The sequence below is a fragment of the Erigeron canadensis genome, chromosome 9, assembly GCF_010389155.1.
Source record: "Erigeron canadensis isolate Cc75 chromosome 9, C_canadensis_v1, whole genome shotgun sequence".
Classification (NCBI taxonomy): Eukaryota; Viridiplantae; Streptophyta; class Magnoliopsida; order Asterales; family Asteraceae; genus Erigeron; species Erigeron canadensis.
This window is the reverse complement of record NC_057769.1, coordinates 7,021,799-7,049,410: the sequence shown is the minus strand read 5'-3', so window position 1 is coordinate 7,049,410 and position 27,612 is coordinate 7,021,799. Positions and strand designations below refer to the sequence as shown.

The 27,612-nt window shown below is 33.3% G+C and overlaps 3 protein-coding genes and 1 long non-coding RNA gene across 4 annotated transcripts; 2 read left to right on the top strand and 2 right to left on the bottom strand.

The window, feature by feature from the left end:
• Positions 1-211: 211 nt before the first annotated feature.
• On the bottom strand, positions 212-1,979 carry LOC122581848 (probable histone H2A variant 3). The gene is made up of 3 exons (XM_043754154.1): positions 1,869-1,979; positions 1,539-1,666; positions 212-713 (listed from the first exon to the last, which is right to left on the bottom strand). Exons 2-3 carry the CDS (start codon positions 1,659-1,661, stop codon positions 417-419), a joined length of 420 nt encoding a protein of 139 aa, XP_043610089.1. The 5' UTR covers positions 1,662-1,666; positions 1,869-1,979; the 3' UTR covers positions 212-416.
• A 2,514-nt stretch (positions 1,980-4,493) lies between these two features.
• Positions 4,494-6,345, bottom strand: LOC122583974 (3-ketoacyl-CoA synthase 11-like). The gene is made up of 2 exons (XM_043756343.1): positions 5,732-6,345; positions 4,494-5,340 (listed from the first exon to the last, which is right to left on the bottom strand). The coding sequence occupies exons 1-2, from the start codon at positions 6,332-6,334 to the stop codon at positions 4,537-4,539; spliced, it is 1,407 nt and encodes a 468-aa protein (XP_043612278.1). The 5' UTR covers positions 6,335-6,345; the 3' UTR covers positions 4,494-4,536.
• Positions 6,346-10,229: 3,884 nt separating this feature from the next.
• LOC122581784 (guanylate-binding protein 1) lies at positions 10,230-19,390 on the top strand. The gene is made up of 17 exons (XM_043754063.1): positions 10,230-10,376; positions 12,279-12,381; positions 12,672-12,741; positions 12,834-12,872; positions 13,595-13,712; positions 13,802-13,859; positions 14,246-14,310; positions 14,419-14,425; positions 14,562-14,622; positions 14,954-15,013; positions 15,432-15,451; positions 15,537-15,602; positions 16,050-16,217; positions 16,815-17,072; positions 17,451-17,663; positions 17,905-18,176; positions 18,962-19,390. Exons 1-17 carry the CDS (start codon positions 10,261-10,263, stop codon positions 19,095-19,097), a joined length of 1,830 nt encoding a protein of 609 aa, XP_043609998.1. The 5' UTR covers positions 10,230-10,260; the 3' UTR covers positions 19,098-19,390.
• A 6,524-nt stretch (positions 19,391-25,914) lies between these two features.
• LOC122580815 lies at positions 25,915-27,329 on the top strand. The gene is made up of 2 exons (XR_006320883.1): positions 25,915-26,024; positions 27,017-27,329. It is a non-coding gene; the product is annotated as an uncharacterized LOC122580815 (long non-coding RNA).
• The last annotated feature ends 283 nt before the right edge of the window (positions 27,330-27,612 follow it).

The window sequence follows — 27,612 nt, the reverse complement described above, 5'->3', positions numbered from 1 at the left end:
TCACTATCTCGTAATTCATCCCTAACAAGATTAAGCATCGACTCATCATCAATCAGTTATAACGCAATTGTCATTATGTTCACATTCTCACGGTCATCTACATTCTACAAAAGTCAAGCTATAAGAGCCTGACAATCCTAAAACATACTGTATCAAATAAGCACAAGCGGATACCAAACCTACTACTTCATGATATGGATATAACAAGAAGTTAACAATCCAGAAAGATCAAGATAGCATATCAAGTTCAGTCCTACAGCCTACAACTTAAAACCAGATTCATAAATCCTTGATACAATCACACATACTAAAGTCAAACTTAACAGCAAGTCAACAATCAAACCATTGTCATAACTAACATCCACAAAATAACATTTGTAAAAAAAGACTAGCTTAGAAAGGATGATCGAACGGTTTCATTCCTTTGTGGTTTTGTTGATAAGTGACTTGTGAATGTGAGGGATAACACCACCACCAGCAATGGTACCTTTGATTAGTGTGTCGAGTTCTTCATCACCACGAATAGCAAGTTGCAAGTGACGAGGGGTGATCCTCTTCACCTTCAAGTCCTTGCTAGCGTTTCCAGCCAACTCAAGCACCTCTGCAGTAAGATATTCCAGTATTGCTGCTGAGTAAACCGCTGCTGTTGCTCCAACTCGGCCATTGGCAGATGTTCTTGTCTTCAAATGACGGTGGATTCTTCCAACTGGAAACTGAATTTGCAAGTATTCACAACTTAGCTCAGTTTATCGGAATTATAAGAGTGAAACTTGGGTTGATATCATTATACATGCACATTTTACATACTAGATACGTAAGATAAAAGTATAAAGATTTGGGCATAGATACTCGCCAATCCAATTCATTTTGACATATGTCAATATAACTGCTGCAGTAACATAAATTCTAACATACATAATAATTTGAAAATCTCATCAAACAAAAATTATTATTCAAACAACACCTCATTGAGAGTACTTCTATATAGTCCTAACAGGAGTTGAATTCACTTACGGATAACATGCTATCAATTTTCAAATTAAAATAAAGGTGTTTATTTGGGTCATTTTGCATAAAAGCCCATTATAATATTTGTGTAATAACCAAACTTAAATGGCTTTACATACAAGTATGTTAAAAATCATTGAGAGTTCAATGATTCAAATGAACCTTTTTTAAGAAAATCCAATTACATGTTTTATAATTTATAGCTTAGCTTATTCTTGTAACCCATTTGAAATAAAATTTAAATTAACCCATTTTCACAAATATTGTTCTAAATTCAATTAATAATTTCCTTTATATAGCTCGAGCTCAATTTAACTCGTTAGGCCCACTCTCACATATATATTGTTCTAAACTAAATTAAAAATAGTAAAAAGAAAAATCCTAATTTACCCAATCTAACTAGCATAAAAATTAAATGACCCTACACACAGAGAAATATTATATAATAATAATAAATATATTATAAAAGTTTAAAATAAATAATAAATATAATTAAAGTCTATTAAATCAAAGTAAAAAAAAAAAAAAACCTGAAGACCAGCCCGAGATGATTTAGAAGTAGGTCCTTTCTTAACTTTATCTTTGCTAGCCGCCGCCGCCGCTGCCGCCGTTGTTTTTCCGGCCAACAATCCCTTTCCCCCTTTACCCGCCATTTTACCTAAACAAAAATAAATAAATAAATAAATAACAAAATTTTGATGTAAAGATTTACAAGAGATACTCAAAATAGTCAAACATATATAGATAGATCTATGATATATACGTATATATATATATACAATTTGTATATAAATTTTATAATTTGATTGATTATAATTTAATTAAGAAAATAAAATAAAATATAAGAAAAAAACACAAACCTGAGGAGACTGAAAAAGAGAAACGAGAATGTGTGGAAAAATGAAAGGCTGTGTGTTTGCGTGTGTGTGTGTCTGTGTCTGTGTGTGTGAATTTATCTTGACTTTTTGGAGAAATTGGCGGTCAAAGTCAAAAGGTGGGAAATTTGGTTTTCAAAATATTTCGGACTCACTGTGTGTGTGTGGTACTTAAATTTGAATTTTCAATTTATTAAATTTGGAATTAATGAATTAGATTTTGAAAGAAATTCCAGCCAGCCCATTGAGAAGCCCAACTACCATGATCGTTTGTTTAATTGGGTTGGGCTCAGTTTTTCTTCATACCCAAAAAATTTTTATAAAAAAGAAAACACTTAATTTGTGTTAGGCCGGTCTTATAGGGTGTCTTTCCCCGCGTCCAATGCGTTGGAGGGGGAAGACGCTATTAGCACTGGGTGCGTCCAAGGTGGCATCTGGGGGGTTTCTTCTAACTTTAGACACATGTTCAACGTGATATGAGAGGAAGAATAGGGGGTTATAAGAAGAGAGGTGTTTTTGGGGTGTTTTAGGAGAGAGAGAAAAACTGATGAATAGGAGAAAACGAAGCTCCTTATAAGGAGTGACCTTATTGTTACCATGTTTGATTTAATTCAAGGAATGAAAATTCTAATAGCTAAAAGAGGTATTTATATGCTTCAAACACTTTTAAACTATAATATCCTTTTATGCAAATACATGTAATATCTCAATGAATAAAATAATTTGGGTTACAAAAAAAAGTATATATTATGTTGTGTATGCTATGTCTTTTATGATATCTGATTTTTTTTAGAGGCAATGTGCAATTTCATAATTTGGGTCACATAAATAAGTACGATACGATTGTACGAAAGAACAAGTTTCTTCTTTTTAACTAAGTATAACTCCTGCTACGTTTTACAACAAACTTGTTGGATCTTTTTTCCACTACATTAATGATTGTTTCAATTAGTGTTTTGTCATAAAACAGAAATAGGCTTTTTGATTAAATATTAAAATGTACATTTATGTAACTACGGGTTGGGGATTGTAAAACAAATATTAAAGTAAAACAAATAAGACAAGATCCTGATCTTTAAATCATGGTTAAATTGATGCACGAAGATTCACAAAACAATTGATATATAATGATTTTCATGATGCACGGTAATTTTCAGTAAAGAAAAACCTATTGTTTTATTTGTTTTACTTTAATACTTATTTTATTTTTCCTAAAACCTATGTAACTATGGTTGGATCTTTTAAATTAGTATATATGGTAATTCTATAATCAACATAAACCATAACAGTTTGTTATGCAAGTTAAAATTATATAAATACTTGGCCATAGGCTTAAAATCTGATCAATATTCTAACATTGTGATCCTTAGGGTTCATTGTCCGTTTAGTCTGACTAGCACTCATAAAAGGACTATCTTAACGACTGCACGATTGACAAGTGCAAATCTAATCCCCGCATTGACGAGGAGGCTAGCATGTTGTGAGCTGTTAAGTTTTAGCCAACACATTATTCATAACAATGTGGTAATTTTTGTTATATACTCGTATAGTACGTTCTAGTAAGCAACTACATGCATGGTCGAAGAGCTACGCGTGATGTGCTTCTAGGCAGACTTCATCAGATGGGAATCAGTGGCAATTTCAACTCATTTACTAAGGCGGGCTTTTACTTTGTCTCTAACGGGTCAAATAGGTAATAAACTAGGTAAATTATCAAAAACTGGTCATAGGATTTTCCATGTGTTTTCTTAATACACAACATCTTTTAATTATTTTTTTTTTAATACACATTGTTTTAAAATAATACAGTATCTGAAATCATTGTTGACACACTAGTATTTGTAAAGAAACTTAAACATGCTTTTTTGGGGTCAATTCAACCTCATATAACCTGCAGCATAAGATTACCCCTTTTAACTTATTACCCAACCCACCCCTTTTGCCTCATCTAGTTATGTAAAGTTAAACATATCTATCCGAAGCAGGTTTCTAGTACGCATAATACATGGAAAAAACCCAATGGGTTTAGAGATATCTTTCATATATGGTGTCATTTCGTGTATTGTTAGATATTATAACCACTTAATCAAAATTAAGGGTAAAAAGGCAGTCTCATTCCATAATGATTTACTGAAAGTTACTCTCCATTGATAGACATGTTAGCTTTTATTAGATGTGACATCATTATTCTTTAGTTATCTTCATGTGAAATTAGATGATACTACGCAAACTGATTGCCATTTCAATATAACTTGAACACCATTTAAGCGATGGTTAAAATCTTGAAACAAATCGATGGAATGATTTGGTTATGACTTGAAGTACTCTACAAGAGCTAACAATAACCTTCATTAATCCTTTCCGCGATTTTAACTAATAATCTCTGCATTTTCGGTCACAGTCAATTTCCCAAATAGCCATTGCAAGTCTGCAACTTTCTTAAAACAAAGAATCCATTACATATCACCAAATCTCAGGGAAACCATCTCTTAAGGTAGAGTAAAAATATAACCAAATAGCAATACAAATTTTATTATCATACAATAACACAAACTTTATAAAGTCTTCAATCAAAATAAAATGATTATGCCAAACTAGCCAACTCCAAACCCACAATTTTTGCATAATATTTACTAAATCACCTTACTTCTATTCACTTTGTAGGTTCAAAAAACACAGGCAAAGGTCCATCATCATAATCCACATGAACAGGAAACTCGTCGATCTCAGCTGACCAAGGATTCATCTCATCATAACCAACGGCTCTCCTAGCGCGCCAAACCGTACTACAACACTTGAAACCTGATCCGAATGCCATTTGCCAAACACGGTCTCCTTTTTTAACCCGACCTTTTGCTTCTGCATACGCCAACTCGTACCAAATAGAACTACTAGAAGTATTTCCAAACCTATACAATGTCATTCTAGAAGCTTCCATTACATTCTCACCAAACCTTAGATTTTTTTGTAACTCATCTAAAACCGGCTTACCGCCTACATGTGGCAGGAAGTGATCGACGGCGACGGCATAGTTTGGTATGTACGGTTTGACTTTTTCCGTCGGTAGAAGTTTTTGGGTGAGGTTGTTTGTTATGTACCGTAGTTTTTCTTGAACCGGAAGGATCAATTTTCCGAGTGTCGTTACGTTTGATGTAACGACGGCTGATGCTGCTTTGAAGAGGTGTTTGGTGACAGTGATTCCAGTTCTTCCAGCAGTGTCTTCTTCTTGTATTATGCAGTTGTATGATTGATCAGAATATGATTGGTTTGTGAGAACAGTGTGAAGGTGTTCATACTTGCAATTACGTCGATCTGATTTTCGGTTGGAGAGGAGGATGGCAGCTCCACCGACACGAAAGAGGCAGTTGGTTAGGAATTTGGAGCGGTCGTCTCCAACGTAGCAATTCTCGGTGATACTTTCTGTACTCATCACCAATGCGTAGCAATCGTGATGTACCTGTAAATTTCAGCTGTTTTTGTTAGTCTGTTGGTTAATTGCAACAGAATGTCACACCCTTTCTCTTCTTTTTTCAATTGTATACAAGTAATTTTATGATTGTGTGTGACATACGTAATTGTAATATGTGATACTGTTACTTTAAACTGTAAAAAATTGAAAGTATGTTGAATGCCCAGGAACAAAAGTGATACTATGTTACATTTTGGTGCACTTAACTATTGCTTATACTTTGTTGTTTTAGGAGACAGGATCTAACAAACAACGAAATGCACATAGCACGCTCATAAGTATTAGTTAAGCAAAACACCGTAAAAGTTGTGAGGTTGAACTTTTTGATGATAATTAGTGTTAGAGCATTGTTTTGAATGTGAAGTTGTAGAAAAGTAACCTGCAAGAGTTGTTCTGCGAGGCCTATAGCCATGAGTCCTGCGCTACATCCCATTCCAACAATGTTGTAGCTGATGATGTTGTCTTTAAGTTTATAACGGTTCACTATCATGCTAGAAAGAGAAGGCATAGTATTATAAATACAACAATTGACAATCAGTATTCCAATGTCCTCACATCTTACTCCTGTTTTCGCCAACAAGATATCTATTGATCCGAAGACTGACATCTCCATTTCCCTTCTTGCTTCTTTCATATTTGGGACCTTAACATCTTTCAGGTAGATCTCCGATAAATAGGTCGAGTCACCAAGTCCTGACTTGTCAAAAACCTTCTTTATGAAATCCAACATTTCTTTGGAGAAGTATCCACTGTGCTCAGCTTTCCGGATCATGAACTCTTTTGTGCACTTCTGAGTATCCGGGGGCTTGTAACATGCAAAGTCTATTAAGTAAACTTTACATGGAGTTCTTCTTGTCATGTAAAACGATAATGCCAGAACAAACACGAGTAAGGTTAACAATGCAACATTTGCTTCAGGACTAAAGTAGGAATGCAGATCATATTCTAAAAGGGCCTTCAAAGTGAAGTTGATGATGGACATGGTAATTTGGAATTTGGGTAACTAAGAAAATGTTTTGATAATGTTTTTCTCGATAAAGCTACTATATCTTGTGACGGATGTTATTTTCATGGATGTCAAACTTATAATGGGTAGTGGTTGTTCAAAGTCACTTTTTTTCACTGTAATGGGGATGCATAAGAATTAAGATGTATGGACATAAGCAAAAAGCACCTATATGTAGATAAGTATTGTGGATCTTAAGTCATAAGACGAGTACATCTCCCTGTCATTTTCTTGCAAGAGTGACTACGCAAGTCGAATATGCATTTATGAGGAGGCTAGCATGATGAGAGTTTTTTTTCAAACATAGAATTGTTAGCAATATGGTAATTTTGTGTTAAAAGTAGATTCTAGTAAGCTATTCTAGTAAGCTACTATATGCCTTTTCTAGTATTGACATATGTTAAAGTGCTGGTGAAACTCATCAGATAATAGTAAAAGTGGAAAATCAATGAGACCAATAGATAGTTATGAAAAGGTCAATTTGGATTATCTTGTATCTCAGATGGGTCAAACAGGTAAAAGAAAAAAAACCTTAACAGGGAACGGGTCAAATGGGTTTTAGTTGCATAAAGTGTATTTAAAGTGTATAGTATCTCCCAAATATTTTTAATAGAAACACTTGATGGTAATGCTACTTGACACACCAGCTTATTCTGGACAAAAGGTGTTTCAGGTCAACCCAACCCGGGCTAAGTGATTACCTGTTTACTCAACCCCATCTTGACCTGTTACCCGATCCCATGGCCCACCAATTTTGCCACCCCCAGCTATGAGATTCCGCGATGTGTATCTTAGCAAATGTTTTCAGTAGCATTTCTGTCATTGTATGCATACCTAATTAAGAACTTAGCACAAGAAATCCTATTACCACTAGGTTTAATTTCAATTTATCTCTGTGTCAATGATTTAGTAGTAATTTAGGACCATGTTTCTATTTTCTCCTATGTACAGATCTCTTTGTTGTGCCTTTTTAGTATATACCAAATTCTTTGGCAAAACAGAATGGGCTTGGAAAATTTCTCTGTAGATGCTAGATGGTATGGTGTTGTGTATGGTTAAATATGACTAACAGAGAAAGTGGTATGAAGGCATAGTCATTTTACATATCGACTTTCTGAATATTACTTTCTTATCTTAGATATATTAGCTTTTATTAGATAAAAAATCATCTACATATAAATGTGAAACCATATGATAGTATGTAAACTCATTTCCATTTCGACAGAATCCTAGCAATATTTATGTGATTTTTATAATCAATACCGCGATTCTCCATGTGCAAATGTTGACATTGCTTTTACATCTATGTGATAAAGTAGGGAAGTTTAGATCCTATTAGGCTATTAGCTAATATGTTATGCCGTTATGGTCTTGACATTGTGCTATTCAGAAATATAATAAGTCACTGGACCCGTTTCAGTAAGTTGTTAGCTCCTACGCTTATAAGACTTTAATAAGGGTTCATTGAATTAAAAGCACAACAATGGGTTGGCACGATATATCAAATCATGGTACCTTGTACTAGTCTTAAATTAATGTTTATGTTTGTACTAGTCTTAGTTACTCTTTGATTCCATATCTGTGCGGTCCAAAATCAGTAAAGTTTGCTTCAACTAACATTGTAGAGCATCACAGTTAATGTTTGGGTCATGTATTGATATATGTTTAGGAGTGGAACCATTGATACTTGGTCATTCATCTCTATCTACATATTAGAGATGGTTAAAACGGGCGAGTTAGGCAACTAGTCAAAACAGGAAACATTTTCTCTCCATTGATGAACTTTCTAGTTATACAATTAGTGTGTGAAAATTAAAATTAAAAAAATTAAACACTATGTGTGTCGGGTGTTTGTTATTGTTTTTGATAGACAAAGGCGTAAGTTTTTTTTATCTTGTACTCCGTAGCTTTTAATGCTTTGCCTGGCTATATATAGCTTTGTATCCTTCCATTTGTTGTTAACTTATTATAGTTATTTGTAAGGCAAAAAACAAATAAGTATATTGATAAGCCCTTAATCAACAAGAGTCACAAACTTGGTTGTAACATTGTGATCTAACGCTATATAGCAACTAAAATTTAGCTAGGACCAAGACTATGAGTTGATATGTTGATTAGATCACAAAGCTAAGCAGCCCAGCCCCAACCATATGACTTTTCATGTGCCTCTGCCGCGTGATCCATGAGAACTTATATCCAAGCAAATTACCAGAACAAGCAATTGAAGGAGCTTAAGCCTCCACGGTCCATCCTTCACTTGTGCACCACACACACATATACAATTATTCTTTTCAAATTGATTACTTTCCCATGGAAGGACCCAATTTTAATGAATCTTTGTTTAGAGGAAGTTGACAATCAATCTGAAACCAATCATTTTGAGGTGTAAATTAGGATGCATCTTCGCTGATAGGATAATATTAAAAGTCTACGTTTCGGGCATGTATTGCAAAGTTTATTGTTCTACAAGTTGTAAATATGAGCTTTTGTGTATGTATCATGTAGAAGGTGAACCGAAAATGGTCTATCATAATGTGGTTTTTGCTATCAAGATTAAGGTTTTAACATGTATGAGTTGGAGTAAACTAATTGAGCATGTAGTCTAACTGTGTACTTAGAACACCATAACTTCTATACATTATGGCATATATATATTGAATGGCACCTACCTAGTATTTGAACTATTGGCATCAGGAAAAGACATTGAGCTTTTGTTAATGGTTGATATCGTTCTTGACTTTTTGCCTAATCCGCATGAGTCGCCAAGAATCAAGAGTAATATATTATTAATTTACCTTATATACACCACTAACTTTTTACCGTACACCATGAAATATGCATTAAGGTGTTATACAGTATAATAATGTGAAACATGTTTAATGGTGTACAGTTAAAAAATGAGGTTTTACGTATCACTACCCATTATAAAAGTATCAAAAATATCAACAAATATTGTTCCCTTTGCCATCAATCAATTAACGCCAATACAAATTAACAAACAATCAAATGCTCATGCTCATGAGCCCACTTCATGCGACCTTCATATAGCCCAAAATCCAACTATCCACTCACGAGCCCACTTTATGCGCATACCCCACCGAAGAACTGACTTATTAGCTCCATTGAGCCACGAGAAAACCAAACGCTTAAAAATCTATGCGAATCGAAAACTATACTTAAACGAATCATGTGCAAAACGAAGACGCAAGAGTCTAGGCAAACCAAACACTAGACTTAAACAAATATTCAAAAAATTCACCTTGCTAATGTCTAACAAATCCACTAAATATGAGCTCCTAGCTTGTATAACCTAATCAATCCTTAACACAACATGTTACTAGTTTAATTATTATACACATCAACGTTTCATTTATGTCATCAAAACATTAAACAATTTCTTAACACATTAAATTAAATATATCAAATTAATATGATAATAATGACATGATGTCAAATACCACAACTAGTCAAACTTCTACACAAATAGTCCATTAATAAGTTTCTTCCCCCTTTGATGATTTCCAACAAAAACAGGGTCTTAAAATTACCAACGTATCTTATATCTTTATTTTTATTTAAAAAATAAATAAAAAATAATAATAATAAAATTTCTTCAATCTTTCCCTGCAATTTGAATCCACCATTCCCAAAAACCCAGATCTTACTTCACCTCAAAACACAGAAAGAAACAAACCCTTTTCACAAGTTTAAATCTTTTCAAGATCCCTTCTTTCCATTTATCCTCTCATTGCGTTTACAACACGTTCTTCTTTGATTAAAATATATTTTGTGGGTTTTCAAGATTTACATACATACACACATATATATCATTTCTGTATATGTATATGTATGGCATTTGCAGGCTTTATTTATTAACATAAGAAATAAGAATAATAAAAAAAATGGTCAGATCAATGTCGAAGAATTTATGCTGGATTGGTTTGTTTTATATTATTGTTTTGTATTTATCGTCCTTTTTTGGGGTGGTTCTTGCTGCAATTGATGATTTTAATCAAGCGTAAGTTTTTTTTATTACATTTTATAAATTTCTTGTGTTTTGTTATTTATTTGATATTGGTATAAATTTAAGATATGTTGCTCAATGGGTATTTTAGTTAAATATTTGACTTAGGAATATCTACCATTATGGATTTATGGGTACCCGATAACCGGTCTCATGGCCAAATTGAGAGAAGGGGAGTAACGTAACACTATCGATAAAAGGACATGGAGTGGGATTTGAATTTCTGACCTTTGTTTTTATGTTGCATGTCCCCCACCAGTAGGCTATTGTAGTAGGCTATCTTAGGGACTATATTTTTTGACTTTGGATCTTTAATGGTCACTTTTAGGTTTAAGTTTTGTGGGTTTTGGAATTTTATTGATTAAGTGGGTTATAATAGTTAACATCGTGCCTTGGGGAATCGCTTTAGAATTACACACATTACCAGACTTAGGTATTGCAAGCATCCCTGTGGACGATCTTGGACTTACCAACTAACTAGCTACACACGATCGGGTACACATCCTGTAAGTGAGTGTTGGTTAAGCGGTATTCCTTGTACTTTTATAAATTTAAAACACGTCTGTTTTTATTGTTACTGTTTCAGCTTAAACTCTCATGCATTTGGAAGAATGAACAACCACAAATCTATGATAAACTGCCGGCTATAACTAACAATTCATCTTACCAAAGTTATAGATGGATAAATTAATGATTAATGGGATGTTGTGTTTATTTTTGGCCATAGATCATGCTTTACACAGTTGTTCACCGTGTAAGTTGTATATGTCAACTCCCTTAGCCTTTCCCAAAATGTTGTATATCTGTTTTGCATGCAAGAGTTGTAGGTTTGACAACCAAAGGCAAAGTGTAGTTTGTGCATTTGTTATTAAGCTTAAGTGGTCCGTTAAAAAAAAGAAGCTTAAGTGCTATGCAACGCCTTTACTTTTGTGGCCGTGTATGTTTAACCTATACTAGTTGCTTCTGCATATGTACTTGTTCGTAATTATTAGTTTTTAGTAGGAGATGTTTGGCGAGTAATAAATACTTATATATGATTGGATTCTTCGTCTATCACAGATATGTTTTTGTTTCTCTATAGGGGTACAGGCTTTTTAGTTCACTGAGTTATAATATTATGGAAATTTGGCATATTGTTAATTCATACTAAGAATTAAAGGTCAAAATTCCGGCATAATTATAAAAATATAGTTAATCATAGTCATATTCATAATGGTTAACATTCCGATTAAATAATGGTGTTTAATTTAGTAAAATGCTTCTATATAATTTGCATGTGGACATTCTTGGTTTGACTCCCAAAGCCAAAGTGCATCTTTTGAGAAAAATAATTATTTTGGTAGATTGATATGCTATGCCTTACTTATTCAGATGTGCTTGTTTTAATAGGGAGATGTTTTTTGAGTATTTGCATTGTTTGTATATCAATGACATGGTGTTGATAATCCATATGGGGTTGAGGAATGGGCTTTTCTAAGGTATTGAATATGACATCTGCAAGTTGGCATGTTGTAAGATTTACAGATTATGATACTATAATGATTAGGTACTTTAAGACCAATATTGATAGGGATCGTTATTTCTATTTGCCAGAGGTGGGGCTTGACGATTTGGGATGAAGCTTGTAGTTTTCGATTCTGCTATACGAGTGACAAATCGAGGGTTGTTTGGATGGGATGTGCATTTGAAAACTAATTATTTTGAATTTAAGAATCATAATCCAATGATCATTTGATTAAAGCTAAGGAATAGGCTGATAGTTAGGTGAATTAGTGTTAATATAAACTTCACCTCTGATTATATTGACCTATCATGTGAGAAAGATATTCTATTATGCTAAATAATGAACTTGATTATTTTGCAAATTGCAATGATTATTCTTTCTTTCCTAAACAGGTTTCCTATCATTGAACCTGATCCTGGTCATACAAAACTTCGTCTTTCTGTCGAAGGATTGGAGGCTATTAAGAGAATAAAGAATCCTATAGCAGCCGTTGCTGTAAGCTTTATAATTTCTAGTTGTATATTTTATTATAATTTCTTTGTCTTTGAAGCCCAACATTCTATTTAATGTCTTTTGTAACCCAATAGGGAGAATAGGAAATACTAGTTCTTATATTTTTATAAAGGTGGCAAGATGGGCATGCGGGTGGGCTAGGTATGGTTCAAAATTACATAAGTCGAGATAGCCTCTTCTCATATCTTTATTTGTTTAATGTATCAAACAGTCACTCTTCCTTTTGTCTATCTTTAGTATTCATTAACGGACTTATAAGGGTGTCTTATTAGGTGATTGGTCCATATCGATCTGGAAAATCTTTTCTGCTTAATCAGCTTCTCTCTCTTTCTTGTTATGAAGGTATGATGATCTTTACATGCTTATGCTGTTACTAAACATTAATTGCTTTTCTTTAACAATTTCTTATGCTCTGAAGTTTGACACTTTTGCAGGTTTTGGTGTTGGACACATGCGTGACACTAAAACAAAAGGTATCCACTTTGAAATTTTTCATGAGTTATGGTGCTTGCAATTATTTGCTACATGATAAAAGGGGTGCATTGCTTTCATGTGTAGAAAATGGGATATTGCTTCTCAGATAACATTTATTAAAAGCGAGTAACCCTATTGATGTCCCAAAAAACTGTAGCACTTTGTTAATTGACTTATCTTAGAAAACACAACTTTTGCTTTAACAGAAAGATTATTTTCTAGTTTTACTTGAGTGCCAATTAGCAGTTATTACATCAAATTATTTGAATTTGACTGGTTCACAAGTTTCCACAATTACTCCGCATGTTTTATAAGAGGGTACTTTAGGTAGTCGATTATAATCCACAGGCTTATGCTGAACTACTTGTCTTGAAAACATTACAATTCATTTTATTATTGGAAAATCAATAGAATAATCAAAATCCCGAATGTAATATTTTACCGTCGAATTTGCTATGGATAAAGTTCCCTTGTCTTATACCAAGTATTAATGAAATATGCTAATGATGTTTATGTATATAGCTTTACTAGTTTATTACTTAACAACAGACGTTTAATTATACCGGTTACATTAGTGGTATTAATCTAAGATAGAACTCAATTATCTATCGGTTAAATTACTACATACTTACACATGTACTATAATCTATCGTAATCTCTTATGTCTAAAACTAGTCAAGTATATGTTGGTGTTACTTACCATCTGTTTTATGGGTTCTAGGAATATGGGTATGGGGAACTCCGGTTGAAATGAATATTAATGGAGTGAAAACGTCTGTCTTCTATCTCGACACAGAGGGATTTGAAAGTATAGGGAAATCAAACGTCTATGATGACAGGTTTTGCACAAATCTGTCATTTTTCATGTCTTTTTTTCTCTTTTGCTTACGTAATCATAGATTCTGTTTTCTTTTTCACATTCGTGCAGGATATTTGCTCTTGCAACAGTTTTAAGCTCTGTTCTTATCTACAACTTGCCTGAGACGGTTAGTCTACTTTTTTCTGAAATACCAGTTTTGACATGTCAGTCTGCACTGCAGTCTGGTATGGTTTGGAACAAAAAATTTTTTTTATAGCTTTGAACTTTTTTTTTTCCTGCTTGAAAACACTGGTGTTTTACGCTTATTTTTTCACTAAAAAGCTTGACCTTATATTAGTTTCGCTTCCCAGTTCGGTAGTGAACCACTTTTAAGTTGGAACTAAAACTGATCTTTGTAGACCTGGTTATCTTTTGTTTTACTTGTAGTTTTTAGTTGCAGTTTATTCTAGTTCAGAACTGATGAACATTACTTGCTTTTTCACTTTGGTGTATGCCCTTAGTTCCCTTCAAATTGTGCATTTCTTAGTGACTTTCTTCTTTTCATCTTTCCAGATACGTGAAGCTGATATATCCCGTTTGTCATTTGCTGTTGAGCTTGCTGAAGAGTTCTATGGAAGGTTAGTTTCATTCTCTTCTTATCATTGAATGGCATGCTTTAGCCCATATAATATGACCAATACTCATATTTTCTGTGTTTTGTTTTGTTTCTTGTTGTCAACGAACAGAGTTCAGGTAACGTACTACATATGAACAACATGGGTATTTTCTTCAAGTGTATATTCCTTCTTTTTGATAAAAGTGATAAGAAGCTTGTGCAAGGAGAAGGTTTACATTGTATCTGATCCTTAAGATCTGAATATATTTCTAGGGGCAAGATGTGGCATTTGAACCAGCAAAACTCCTGTGGCTTATACAACGTGACTTTTTACGTAAGTTAAAAAGTTATATGTTTATGTACTCTTGATATCTATTCTTGTAAACATATAAAATTGGATAAAGTAGGTGAGTGATATATTAACCAACGTAACCAACTCGATTTTTCCCTGCCCTAAAAGTCACCTGCAACATTCCCGAACCTGTTTGACCCATTACCCAACCTACCTATTTTAATACCCATATTGTATATTATCTCGTGCACATGTATCGTAGCGTCACTTTTCTAAATTTTATGTGAAGATGATTTCTTACATTTATAGATTGATGGACCATCCATTGTGGCATTGTAACTTAATGTATAACTTTCTTTTTGGCTTGCTACAGAGGGAAAGTCTGTAAAAGAGATGGTAGACGAAGCTCTGCTACACGTTCCTAATTCCGAGGGTTAGTTTTCTCCTTTTTTTTCTCCTTGTATTCTAATAATAGTAATAGATGACTAAAGTAAGGGGTTGTTGCGACATAATCATAATTAGATAAACATTTGATGAGATAGTTGAACTATAGATATGTGTTAGTATTACATTTCTTTCAATAATTAGTTTTCTTACAATCTTGCCGCTTTTTACCGGCTTCGCCAAACCTGATTATGTTGACCCCAAGTCACAAATTTAAATCATGATCACTTTTACCCAAACACTCAACTGGTTATCCCGACTTCACCAGTTTAAACACGCATTTAAAAACCCTCTGAACTTGGATTATTGGTGTAAAAGAAGGAAAGTTCAGTTTATTGTGGCAATCTAAGATGAAAAATATTGTTGCTTTTACTAAGATTGAACTTATTTAAAGTCTTATTTTTCAGGTGACAAAAATATTGATCAGGTACTAACTCTTTTATACTTATGATCATGAGCACAACAGGAATAATGTAATTCAGTGTCTTAATTGCTTTGATGTGTTAAAATAGGTTAACCAGATTCGCGACTCCCTAGCTGTCATGGGCGACAATAGCACCGCTTTCAGCTTACCACAAGTATGGTTCTTAAAATACGTTAATCTAGAGGTGGCAAAATGGGCGGGTTGTATGATTTTGGTAATTGGCCACTTTAGTTGGGGTGAAAAAGAGTTGTTTTTTTTTTACTTTTCCTTTTTGACCTGAAATACTTTTTGTCCAAAATCTTATAATTTTCTTTATTCATTTTTTGTATGTTATATATGAGCAAAAAAAATAAGATCTTTATGCTATATATATATATATATTTTGTGAATTAAATAACTTGGGATTATGGGTGAAAGTTACAATTTCTCCGATCGACCTGTTTGACAGTTTGGCCCATTTGACTCATTTTCTTAAAACTTTGTTTTACCTAACCCATACAATGGTTGGAGATAAAACGTTATCGGCATAGTGATCATAAATCATGCATAAATATAATTTTTTTTTTAATAATAACATCTTGTCTATAATTTCTCTAAACAGCCACATCTCCAGAGGACAAAGCTTTGTGACTTAAAAGACGGGGAGCTGGATCAGAGTTATGTAAAAAAGAGGGAACAATTGAAAGAAGTTGTTAAATCTGTTATCCGTCCAAAGATCGTGGAGGGAAAATCTCTTAACGGAGAGGAATTCGTATCTTTTCTTGAGAAGGTACATTTCTATAACCCTATAGGTGGCATATATGTGGACCAGTTCGTGAGTTAAAACAAGTATTCCCTAGTCAAAATATTTGGTTTACGTTGCCTCTTTCTTTTATCTAAATTTTTATGGACAGGTAATTGCTTGTAAACAGTTGAGGACAATTTACCTCTTTCATATTTTTAGTGTAACATGTTAGTAGCTTGTAAACAGTTGAGGACAGTTTACTTGGTGTGTAAAGCATCTTGTTTTCTTTTTAGCCTATTGTATATCTTATGCTTCAGCTGTTAGGTATTACCCAAATTGACATACTATACAAAAGTGGGTTTAAGTACCCCCTCTCTGAATAACCCATTGTTCTTTACAAGACTAGTTGTCTACTTTCCAAGAACTACTTTATATATACTATTATTAAAGCGGTCACTGCCAAAAAAGGAGAAACTGGCAAAAACCATATATTGCCCTTTGCTTTTTGCGGCTACCGTGATATCGAATGAGGATATTAGACATCTTAATTCTCAATATAGTTTCAGATGATAAAACTTTGTATAATGTCAGTGATCACTGAATTCCAGATAATTAAATAACTTGAGAAATTGTTGATTTTAGATCTTGGAAGCTTTGAACAAAGGGGAAATTCCATCAACAGGGTCTCTTGTGGAGGTATTCAACAAGAAAATTTTAGAGCGATGCCTGAAGTTATATGAGGATAGTATGACAAAAGTGGTTCTGCCCATCCCCGAGGAATCCCTACAATCCATCCATGAATCCTCACGAGATGAATCTTTGAAAGCTTTTGATGAACAACACTTTGGCCGTCACCATGCCAAGAGATCAGTTGAAACACTTGATGAAGATATTGAGAAAGTAAGAATTTGGCATTTGCATAGGTTTGAAATTTCACTGGGATTTTTGTTATATATATATATAGGAAACTAGAGGGAATCATTTTGTTCCGATTGGGCGGAGCTAGAATTCTTGCCGAGTGGGTTCATTGTCAAAATTATCAAGACTTGTACATAAAGTCAGGGGGTTCAACTACAAATTTACATTAAATCTACACTAAATTGCATAAAAATTATGGAGAAAATATTTGTTCAGCGGGTTCGACTACGCTCTCTCGGGTGTATGTAGCTCCGCCCATGGTTCCAAACCAGTTGTAGTCCGGTTTAAGTACCAACTATCAAACTCTATGTTCAACAATATGGTTTGGTAAATTCTAAGATATTTTGAATTTTGTGGCAGATGTTTAAGAATTTTGTAATGGCAAACCAATATCAGTCCTCGAAGCTGTGTGAGGCTCTCTATACAATGTGCGAAGACAAAATGGACCAGCTTCAAGTACTTAGACTACCTTCCATGGCCAAATTTAATGCAGGGTTCCTCCACTGCAACCAAAGTTTTGAAAACGAGTGCGTCGGGCCCTCTAAAACCATATATGAACAACGGATGGCGAAGGTTGACATATATCCATATTAATATTCCTGGTATTATTGAACTGTCATCGTTTCTGAAGACAACTGTGTAAAGTAGAAGGGGCTATAGGGACGGGTTGGGTAACATATGAAATGGATTTGGTTTGATGCTTTTTGACAAATCAAATTAAACAATTTAGCTGAATGGGTTTAAATAGTTTAAAGGAATGATGACCAAGTATTACATCATTCCACTGACTTACAAAGAATATTTCAATGTGCAGATGATGGGGAAGTCGAAATCTATATTTATCAAGGAATATAATCATCGACTATTTAATTGGCTGGTGGCGTTTTCACTTGTGATGGTGATTGTAGGTCGCTTTATCATAAAATTCATCTTGATTGAGATTGGAGCTTGGATTCTCTTCATATTCTTGGAGACATACACACGGATGTTTTGGTCGCCGGAATCTCTCTATTATAATCCTGTATGGCATGGTATTGTAGCCACTTGGGAAACTCTAGTTTACAGCCCAATTCTTGATTTAGACAGGTAAACTCAAATCTAATATAGTGAACTTGGTTATCTAAGATTTGATTATGGTCAATGTGACTGTTTTAGACCCAAAGTTTAATGGTATGATGATTGCATTAAACTTTTTGACAAATCAAACCCCTTTTTTACTGATTACTAACAGTTGACGTCAACTCCCTATTTAATTGATAGTCGATAAGAAGATTGTTTAGCTACCTGTGAAAATTTTACGTCTTAAATAGAAAGACGAAATAGAAGAATCTTAGGTGCTTAAATTAAATTTGTAGTGTGATCTATAAACCCTGCTTTATCCTAGCTCCTTTTTTTTTTCTTTTTTGAAAGGCTTTATCCTAACTTTTGATTTGTAGAATTTGACTTGTAGAGTTAAAAAACCAGTTTTTGTCATGGAAGTTTATATGAATATGAATTTTTAAATGTTTCAGGAAAATTTAGGTATTAGGAACAAGCAACCAGTTTTGAGTTTACTGGTAGTTTGTATGGAGATATAATATTAACTATTATAAAAAGAAATATGCAGTAGTATCTAAATGTGATATTCATGTGTTGCTCTACTTAATCCAGTCTTTTTTACTAGCCTCATTATAAGGTTTTGTGTCATAACTTTGACTTATATGGTTCAAAGACTGACTTTCAACTTTTAAACTAATACAACTTTCTTAAACTATGGTGAAACCAAACCATTAAAGTCAACAAACGATGGTCGTCATTAACAATGTAATCAGTAATAAGCATTTTTTTCATCTACTGTTTTTTGTTAACATTTTGACGTTTTATTGATATAGATGGGCAATACAAATCGGAATCATAGCATTGATATTGTTGGTATACTGGCGATGCTATGGGAGGAGGAAACGCGGGTCTCATTCATTGTTACCGTTGTACAACAACACTTCTAAACATCGGGATAGATCAGAATAGTTCGTGTTAACATATTCCAGCGAGCTTTTGATTATAAATTAAATTGCAGGAAAAACACTGCAGATTTGTGATCTGGGTTCGTGATATATATAAAAATGGCATTACATCATATAAAATCATAGAATATTTAGGAACTGTATTGGTGAAGGATTCGATGGGATGTATGTAACTTTAGAAATTCAAATTACTTGTATTGATTGTAGAGGTACCCTTATTTCTTTGAGTTGTGCCTGCTCAATTTATGCAATGCAGCCACATATGTTACTTACAATTTTGTCTTATATGCTTTTATATATTCATCTTTTCCTAATTTACTTCGCATGCCACTTTAGCTTGTTCTTCCTTGTATCGTAACATATTTTAGAAGAGTTTTCATGTTAATGTAATCTACTTTAATGAGAAAATAGCTTTATCAACACAAAAGAAAACATACATAATAACCTTTTATCGAATCTCGTAAAGTCGTAATACAGTAACAAAATTGCAACCTCCCCATAGTGATTTTGGCGATATTGTGAATGGTGTGATTTGCACTTTTCACTGGAAAAAAAGTCGCAACTCAAATTTGTGACCTAGCTGATTTTGGCACACCACTGTTTTACCATCGTAATCTTTGGAAAATCGCACAATGCGTGTTTTTTCATACTTTTGATGAATGAGAAAAGAATCACGAGATTCAGATTCAAAAGCCGTGAACATATCAAAGGTTAAAGAGGATATGTTGAAACTACTACTAGAAGTCTTGCTTTATTTCAAATCATGTAAAATATATGTCTGGAGTCGACAAAACTACTATCAAAAATAAAAGTTGGTATTGAAACTCTGAATGCACAAGTAATAATATGAAACGCAAAAATGACCACATAATGGATAGAGATTCCTTAAAGTTGATAAATAACTTTAGGTAAAACTGATTAATGATTTACTCATTAACTATTTACAAACAGATGAAGCCAGGACATGTTTGATTCAACCTCACCCAGCCAGTTTCAACTCTTACGGACAAAGTACCCGTTTCAATCCGTTCTTGTTTTGAACCGTTAGCTATCCCACTCCACCCATTAGGCCATTACACCAAAAAAACATGTGTATCTGCAACTTAATCATGTCAACTAACTAACAAAAATATATCCTCAGAAAGAACAGGCTCTTGGGCCATTCATTTCATCCTATACACCTGGTCTTCATAGAAAAATTGCAACTCACTTCCTTATTAGCGACTCATTTCCATCAAAATCTATGCACTTGACATGAAAAAATGAAAAGCATTTCACTTTGTGCTAGATATTTCACATCCATCAAGGGGCCCGCTTACAGGCTAAGCCTCTCGGGTTGGAAACAATGACACTTCTATGTTGGGGGCCGAGGTTACTAGACCACCCCCGTTTGCTTAGGGCAGTGCTTATAGCACCTTCGTGCGAGCGTCCCAACACCAAAAGACGCAGACGCCTTATTGGCAATAGTCGTCCTCTCTTTTGCGTCCTTGCGAGTGTTCTTGCCGAAGAAGTTCGAAAACGCAGCTTGTGGGTCCATTTTTAGCCGTTTGCAATTTTATTTTATTTTTTTTACTCTCCAATATTCAAACTTTTAGATTTCCTATATAAACACTAAAACAATTTTTCATTTTTAACACAACCAATTCAAATCACTAAAACATTTTCTTTCAACTCAATTTTATCCTCCTCAAACCATTCAATTTCAAAATGGCAAAACAAATGTGGACTGAATCCGAAGATCTTTTGTTAATCAGGTGTTGGATACAAGATTATGAAACAGTTAACCCAGCAACCGATTGAAGTGCTTGGACCAATATACATGAAAGCTTCAACGCACGCACCAATGCTGGTCCACGGAGCGTATCTCAACTACTAGGTCACTTCCAAAAAATTCGCAATGAATGTAACCAGTTTCAGGCAATTTATATGAGGTTGAATGCCCAGATTCATTCTGATGAGTTGCTCTATGCAACGGTGCATCGGGAGTACCGCGAGAATTATGGAAAGGGCTTCAGATACGAGCATTGTTTCAGGGAGCTTATCACGGTTCCCCACTTTCGTTTTCATTAAGTCTGGTTTATGTATTCTAATAATTAAGTCTGTTTTATGTATTTTGATTTAAGTGTGTTTTATGTATTGTAATGTATACTTTGTATTTTAATAAAAACAGACTTTTATTCATAATTTAAAAACACTACAAACTTATTAAAGAGAAACATACAACATGATAATTCATATAACACATTATTAAAAAACAAACTTATTTCTTCATCTTATAGACTGCTCTGGCATTTGGGAGGAACTCGTTGAAGGTGTAAACCGCATTAGCAAGTTGTTCAATAGCAAGTTGAATTTTGTCGCACTTCCCCTGCAAATAGGTGAAGTATTGACACTCAAGCTTAGTACAATGCCCAGTTTGTATATAACGGATTTGTTCTTGACACCATTTCTTTTTGGCTACCAATTTTAGACCAATTTAAACAAGATCCCCTTTGATCATTTCGTGGTCGAGGATATCAGTCATGATACTGTCATTCACTTGATCGACACTCATTGGTGGTTTATGGTTACATGATCGATAGACATTTGATGACGAAGCCATTTAAGATGTATAAGAGTTTGAGAGTTGATAAGAAATATCTGATAAGGAGCCAATATTTATAGCTGGACAAAAAGACGCTCCTCCAACGTTCAAAATTTAAAATATTTACACAATTAGTCCCTCCAATGTTCGAATTCAAAATATTTACGGTTTTAGTCCCTCAAACGGCAAAAAAATCAAAAACAATTACACTTTCAGTCCCTGAACGACTAGTTGGATTGCCAGGCTATAAATACCAACCCATAGCACAATTCAGTTGCATCCTCAGACCCATTTTCATTATTGTATAAACTTACTCACTCTTTCTAACCAAATGGCGCCCTCATCATCAAACAAGAATGTTCATCGACCTCGTCTGACCGAAGAACAGATGAAAACACGAATCATGGCTGATGTCAAAGAAGATACCCTCCTTCAAACTGAACTCTCTAACCAAATGGGTTACCTACGGAGGAAAAGGCGACAATGCGAGCATGAGCTTGAGGCAATACAAGCACCGGGTCGCAAGGTCTCGAAGCACGAAGAGACATATTCTATGTTTCTGCAGGATGAGATCAAGAAGATAAAAAGGGTGGTCGATGATGTTTTTAACGCTGGTCACACGTTGGGTGACCAGTGCACCTGGGCCGAATCGTATCACGACAACTGCGGGGAAGACAAAAGTACTTGGGAAGTCAAATGTCCGCAACACGACAAGTGGTGGGCAAACGAAACCGCTTACCGTGGCTTAGGGAAAATGTCAATCAAAGATGATGAAGATGAATAGTAATTTTAATGATTATGTATTTCATTTTTTTTAATCAAGTACTATGTTTTTTTATATTTTGTGTTGTCTTTTATTTTTAAGTAATGTAATTTGTGTGTTATTAATGAAATGTGTTTTTTATTATATTTGAATGGTGTTTTGTTAATTAAATAAATGATAAAAGAATTGATGATGTGGCGAAGAAGTTCTGAAGAAGTTGTCCTTATAAACATTGAGTGTCTTGAGGAGAGTCCTGGATTATGTGATGCTGATATGGCACTGAAGAAGTTCCAAAAAGTTGTGTGCTATAAGCACAAACAAGTTATCCGTATTTTGTTCAAAACAGATTAAACTTATCAAGTCACCCCTTAGGAATTAGAATTATTCTTCTTAAAATTTTTGATATTTAACAAATTTATTAGTTCAAAGTTTAACTTTTCATTTTTATAGCCCCATAGTTAATTAATTGATTGTCTTTTAATATAATCCACTTAACCTAATTAATTAATAGTCCATTTCTTTTAGCACTTTTCATTTCCCTAGTTCATATCTAACAACAAAAAAAACCCAACACAGATATCACTTAACAATACACCACACCCACCACTCGACTTCTACTGACCTCCACACTCCACCACCATTAAGAACTTTTATTACTCAATAAGTATTTCTGGTTTTTGTTTGTTGGAAACTATTTAGTTTTGGGTTTTGCTAAACAAAGTCCTAAGGGCTTTCGTTAAGGTGCATTAAATAGTTGTACACTTACCATAAAAATCAGGGGGTGAGCTTTTGATATGGAAACGTACAACTTTTTTATGCACGATAAGTGATTCATTTAACATTTTCCTTATGTGTAAAATCTGTAATTTAAAAAATTAAAAAAACTTATATTATTAGCATTAATTTTGTTTGACTCAACTTAAATTAAAAGACCCTAATATAATGCCTGACATAATAAGAAGACTTTCAGCCCCCTTCACTAAAACTTCAAGATCCGTCACTGGCTGGAAAGAAGCCTGCCATGAACTTGGCCAAGCAGAAAAGACTTTTCAAAGCCTGAAAACGATTTTGCACCCCTCGTTATGACTAATAAAAAATTTCATATTATTAAATTTTAAACATACCAATGACATATTCAGGGTGACCGTATTACATGAGTACCCTTATATATTTATATCTTTTCTTTGTCATACTTATCATTTGTGTTAATTTACTAGTAATTATCAAAGCAAACCACAGACCCTTTATATAGGTTCCATTTTCCGATTAAAAAATTAACATAAGATACTAAGAAATAATTAATATACTTCGAGATCCGAAGATACTACATATAATAATATTTTCAAAATAAATATTCACAACCACTATATGTACCATATAGGTAAGGGTATTAATATTTAAAGCTACGTCTAGGTCATGTATAACAATATGTGTGTATATATATTATTTATTTCTTATTAATAAAACATATAGTCTAAAAAAAAACATATCAATTGAAGCATTCATTTGAAGTCAAAGACTGAAAATTGTCAAAAGTGAAAAAAGAGAATCATTTTAGTTGCAAAACCTGTGGAAGATTCTATAATTAACGAAAACTGAAGCAACATCACTGTAAAATCTTCACAATAATTTACACTGACTACGAGGAAAACTTTTTACTTTACACACCTTTACCCAAATAATTTCAAGGTGAAATGTCACATCACACGTGATTTTTATTCACTTACTTTACTTGCGCATATTAAGGAATAAATGTATCTATATTACCTTATAAAGCATTTGACTTCCCCTCATTTATCAAAAAAAGAACTTGATATACCTAAACTGCCCATCCCCTTTATTCAATAATTTTAATATTTTCACTGAATATACCTATAATACTCTTAATGAACTATTATTATTATTATTATTATTATTATTATTATTATTATTATTATTATTATTTAAGCATATATCTACCAACCCTTAACATAAATACACTACATTCTTCCACATCAATTACTTTTACATGATAAGCACATCGTCCCCGCCACCACACGTCACCGTCACCATCACCCGTCACCACCATATCGCTGCATCACGCGGGCATGTGACTATTCCTTAAATGCCTCAACCACATTTACGACATCAAGTCTACATCAGCATGGACTTTGCCTATAAATCGAAGACATTTCATCGCTTGTGAAATACTCGAAACTTTGGTAGTGCAAGCTAGTGAAATTTACTTTAAGATAATCTTTCAAGTTTGAACACTTCACAATTCTAAGTGTTAGTATCCATTTGAGTATTTCTACGTTATTAGATCACTTGTATCTTAGGTTTGTTAAGATATTCACCCGAGTATTTATCTTGGTTCCGTAACAACTTTTGTATTTTATTGAACATATTTAATAAAATACATTTAAAAATTATACATTGTGTTCCACTGCTATTTACTATATATTATATAGTTTCACTATATATTATATAGTTTCAGTCATTTAATTTTTGCATATACATTATTTACTTTCTTGACTGAAATTTGTGTTGTTTCACTGAATTGGACGAGTCATTAGATCAATAAAGCTTGTTTATTAACATAGATATGTCTTCGAGTATCCATACGAGTTTGGGACTTACGGGAACATTTCATAATATAACTAATGGAATTTTATAAATATAATAATAAAATAAAACTAAGATAAAAAAACGGTTTAATTATTTGAGGTGTATATTGAAGTGTTACATGCACCCTAAACGCTCTCCCATTATATCTATTTCTAACCAACTAGTTTGACGACCCGGGAAACATAATGATGCATCAAATTTATCAATATGTATATAACGATGAATGTATATTACAAAAACATATCATAAAGTAAAAAATGTAAACACGTATAATAAAAAAAAAATGAAGCAAAGGAATATTTAAAAGGTGAGCATTTTGTTATAGCAATTTTATATTCGCCAGTTGTGTAATATAAGTTATTTATCTATGTTTCTAAAAAAATTTATATGATGAGCCAAATTTGTTAGCTATATAATGCAGTGGACTCTAATATAGATTTGTGTCATATTATAAGTTCTTTTTACTGAACTCGAATCTAAAGTTTTACTATAACTAAACACTAAAGGTGTCTTACATTGTTATATATATTAATTAAGTAATGTAATGATAAATACTTAAGTTACTTAATAATTGATGTATCTTGAACGTGTGGAGGCTCGCAAGTATATTAATTAGATTTTAATCAAAAACTAAAATAAGATATAAAAAGAAAATTTCAAACCAAGTTGAATGGTTTATAAAGACAGTGTGCAAGCCCACTTATAAAACCGCCTGTCAAATCGAAACCACCTAACATTTTTCTCAAGTTACACGTGTTATGTGGAGGCGGTAGAGCAACTTATATGTAGGAAGTTAGGCACATATATAATTGTATTTTGTTTTTTCACATTTTTCGTTTCTAAAAATCATTTTCATTTTTACTTCTCTCTACTCCAGTTGTATGCGTAAAACATTTGGTTTATGTGTTTTTACTTGCTACCTCATATACTACGCCCCAATCCCATAGGTTCCTCCATCGCATGAGTCAAAGATGAAGGTTGTACGATCTCTTTATCCCCTTTTATTCACAAAACACCGCCGACGTCCACAACCGCCGACAGCGCTGCAGTCGGACACCATTACCAAATTATTCGTCTTTGTTCCTTACTTTTAGATATAGGATGATATGACTTAGAGGTGGGTGTTGATGGGTCGGGTTAATTGGGATTCGGGTTTCAAAAAATTATAATTTAACCCGTAACCCAAACCAAATAAGATTTGGGTTATTCGGGCTTGGGTTGTTCGGATTCGGGTTTTAGGTAACCCAAAATAAAATGTGATTGTATTAACTTGCATTAGTTACGCAATATTATACTTTTATTTTCAAAAACTTGAATAATAGTGATACTTATATAGATTTAATTCTTTATATCCAAAAGTATTTGGTTATGCGTTTTTTGAATTATTGCATGAAAATATGATTGTTTTATTAAACTAAAAGTCATAGACGAAATAAATAAATTACAAACTATATAAAAAAAATATAAACTACTAATATTAAATATTTAAATAAACAAATTTTGACAATATATAACTCTTATATCCATATTTTTATCATCTTTTATTAGTGTATTTTTAAACATCCACTATCATTGCACGTTCTGATTTTGTTTATAAATGAAAATTTAATATTCAAATAATATACAGTATACTTTAAACAAATTTAATGTGGTATATTAATATACGTATATATATGTATAAGCATCTTATTTGGGTTATTCGGGTTGACCCAAATTATATAATTTTCACCCGCAACTCAAACCAATTAAGCTTTGGGTTATTCGGGTTAACCCAAATGACGACCCACAAACCAAATAACCCAACATGGCTCACCCAAACCCATTCGGGTTGGGTCGGGTTATCTGGCTTTGGTTATTTTCAACACCCCTAAGATTATGACTGATATATATATTTCAAGAAAAGCAAATGGATTGGTGATCTCTTTGTATGAAATTTTAGAATAAATAACTACATACACTACTTTTGTAGATTGTAAAGTTGCTATTGAAAATCCTGGAATTGCTGGCGAAAACCGAAGGCGACCATCGCTTCATAAAGATCGTTGGCGGAAGAAAGGATAGTGTTTGTTTTTCTGGTAGCGTTTGTTACCGGATATAAGGATGAATTTGTATATGCTGCTTAAGAAGCTGTACAAAAATGAGAGAGCCATTTTCCGTGTATATATGTGTATGTATGTTTATGTGTATTGTATGTTATATGTATTGTACGTTATGCTTACGTATTTGTACATTAAGATACAAAGCTTGACAATTGTTAGTTTTTACTATTTAGTACCTGCGAATTTTGGGAAATGATTGCAGGAAAAGTCAAAAGAGAAGAATGGCCGATCAAAAAAGAAGCAAAGAAAGAATATAAAAAGAGTGTGTTGTGAGTTGGCAGGCAAACTCACGCACGCAATTTATATATATACTAGTGTTTAGACCCCGTGCGATGCACGGACAACCCTAAATAATTTTTCTTAAACTTTATTTTAAGATTGTATCAATGAATAAATATAACTGAGTTGGACATAATAAAAATATTCTTATGAGTTGATTAATTTAAAGAAGAAGAATGCTAGATAT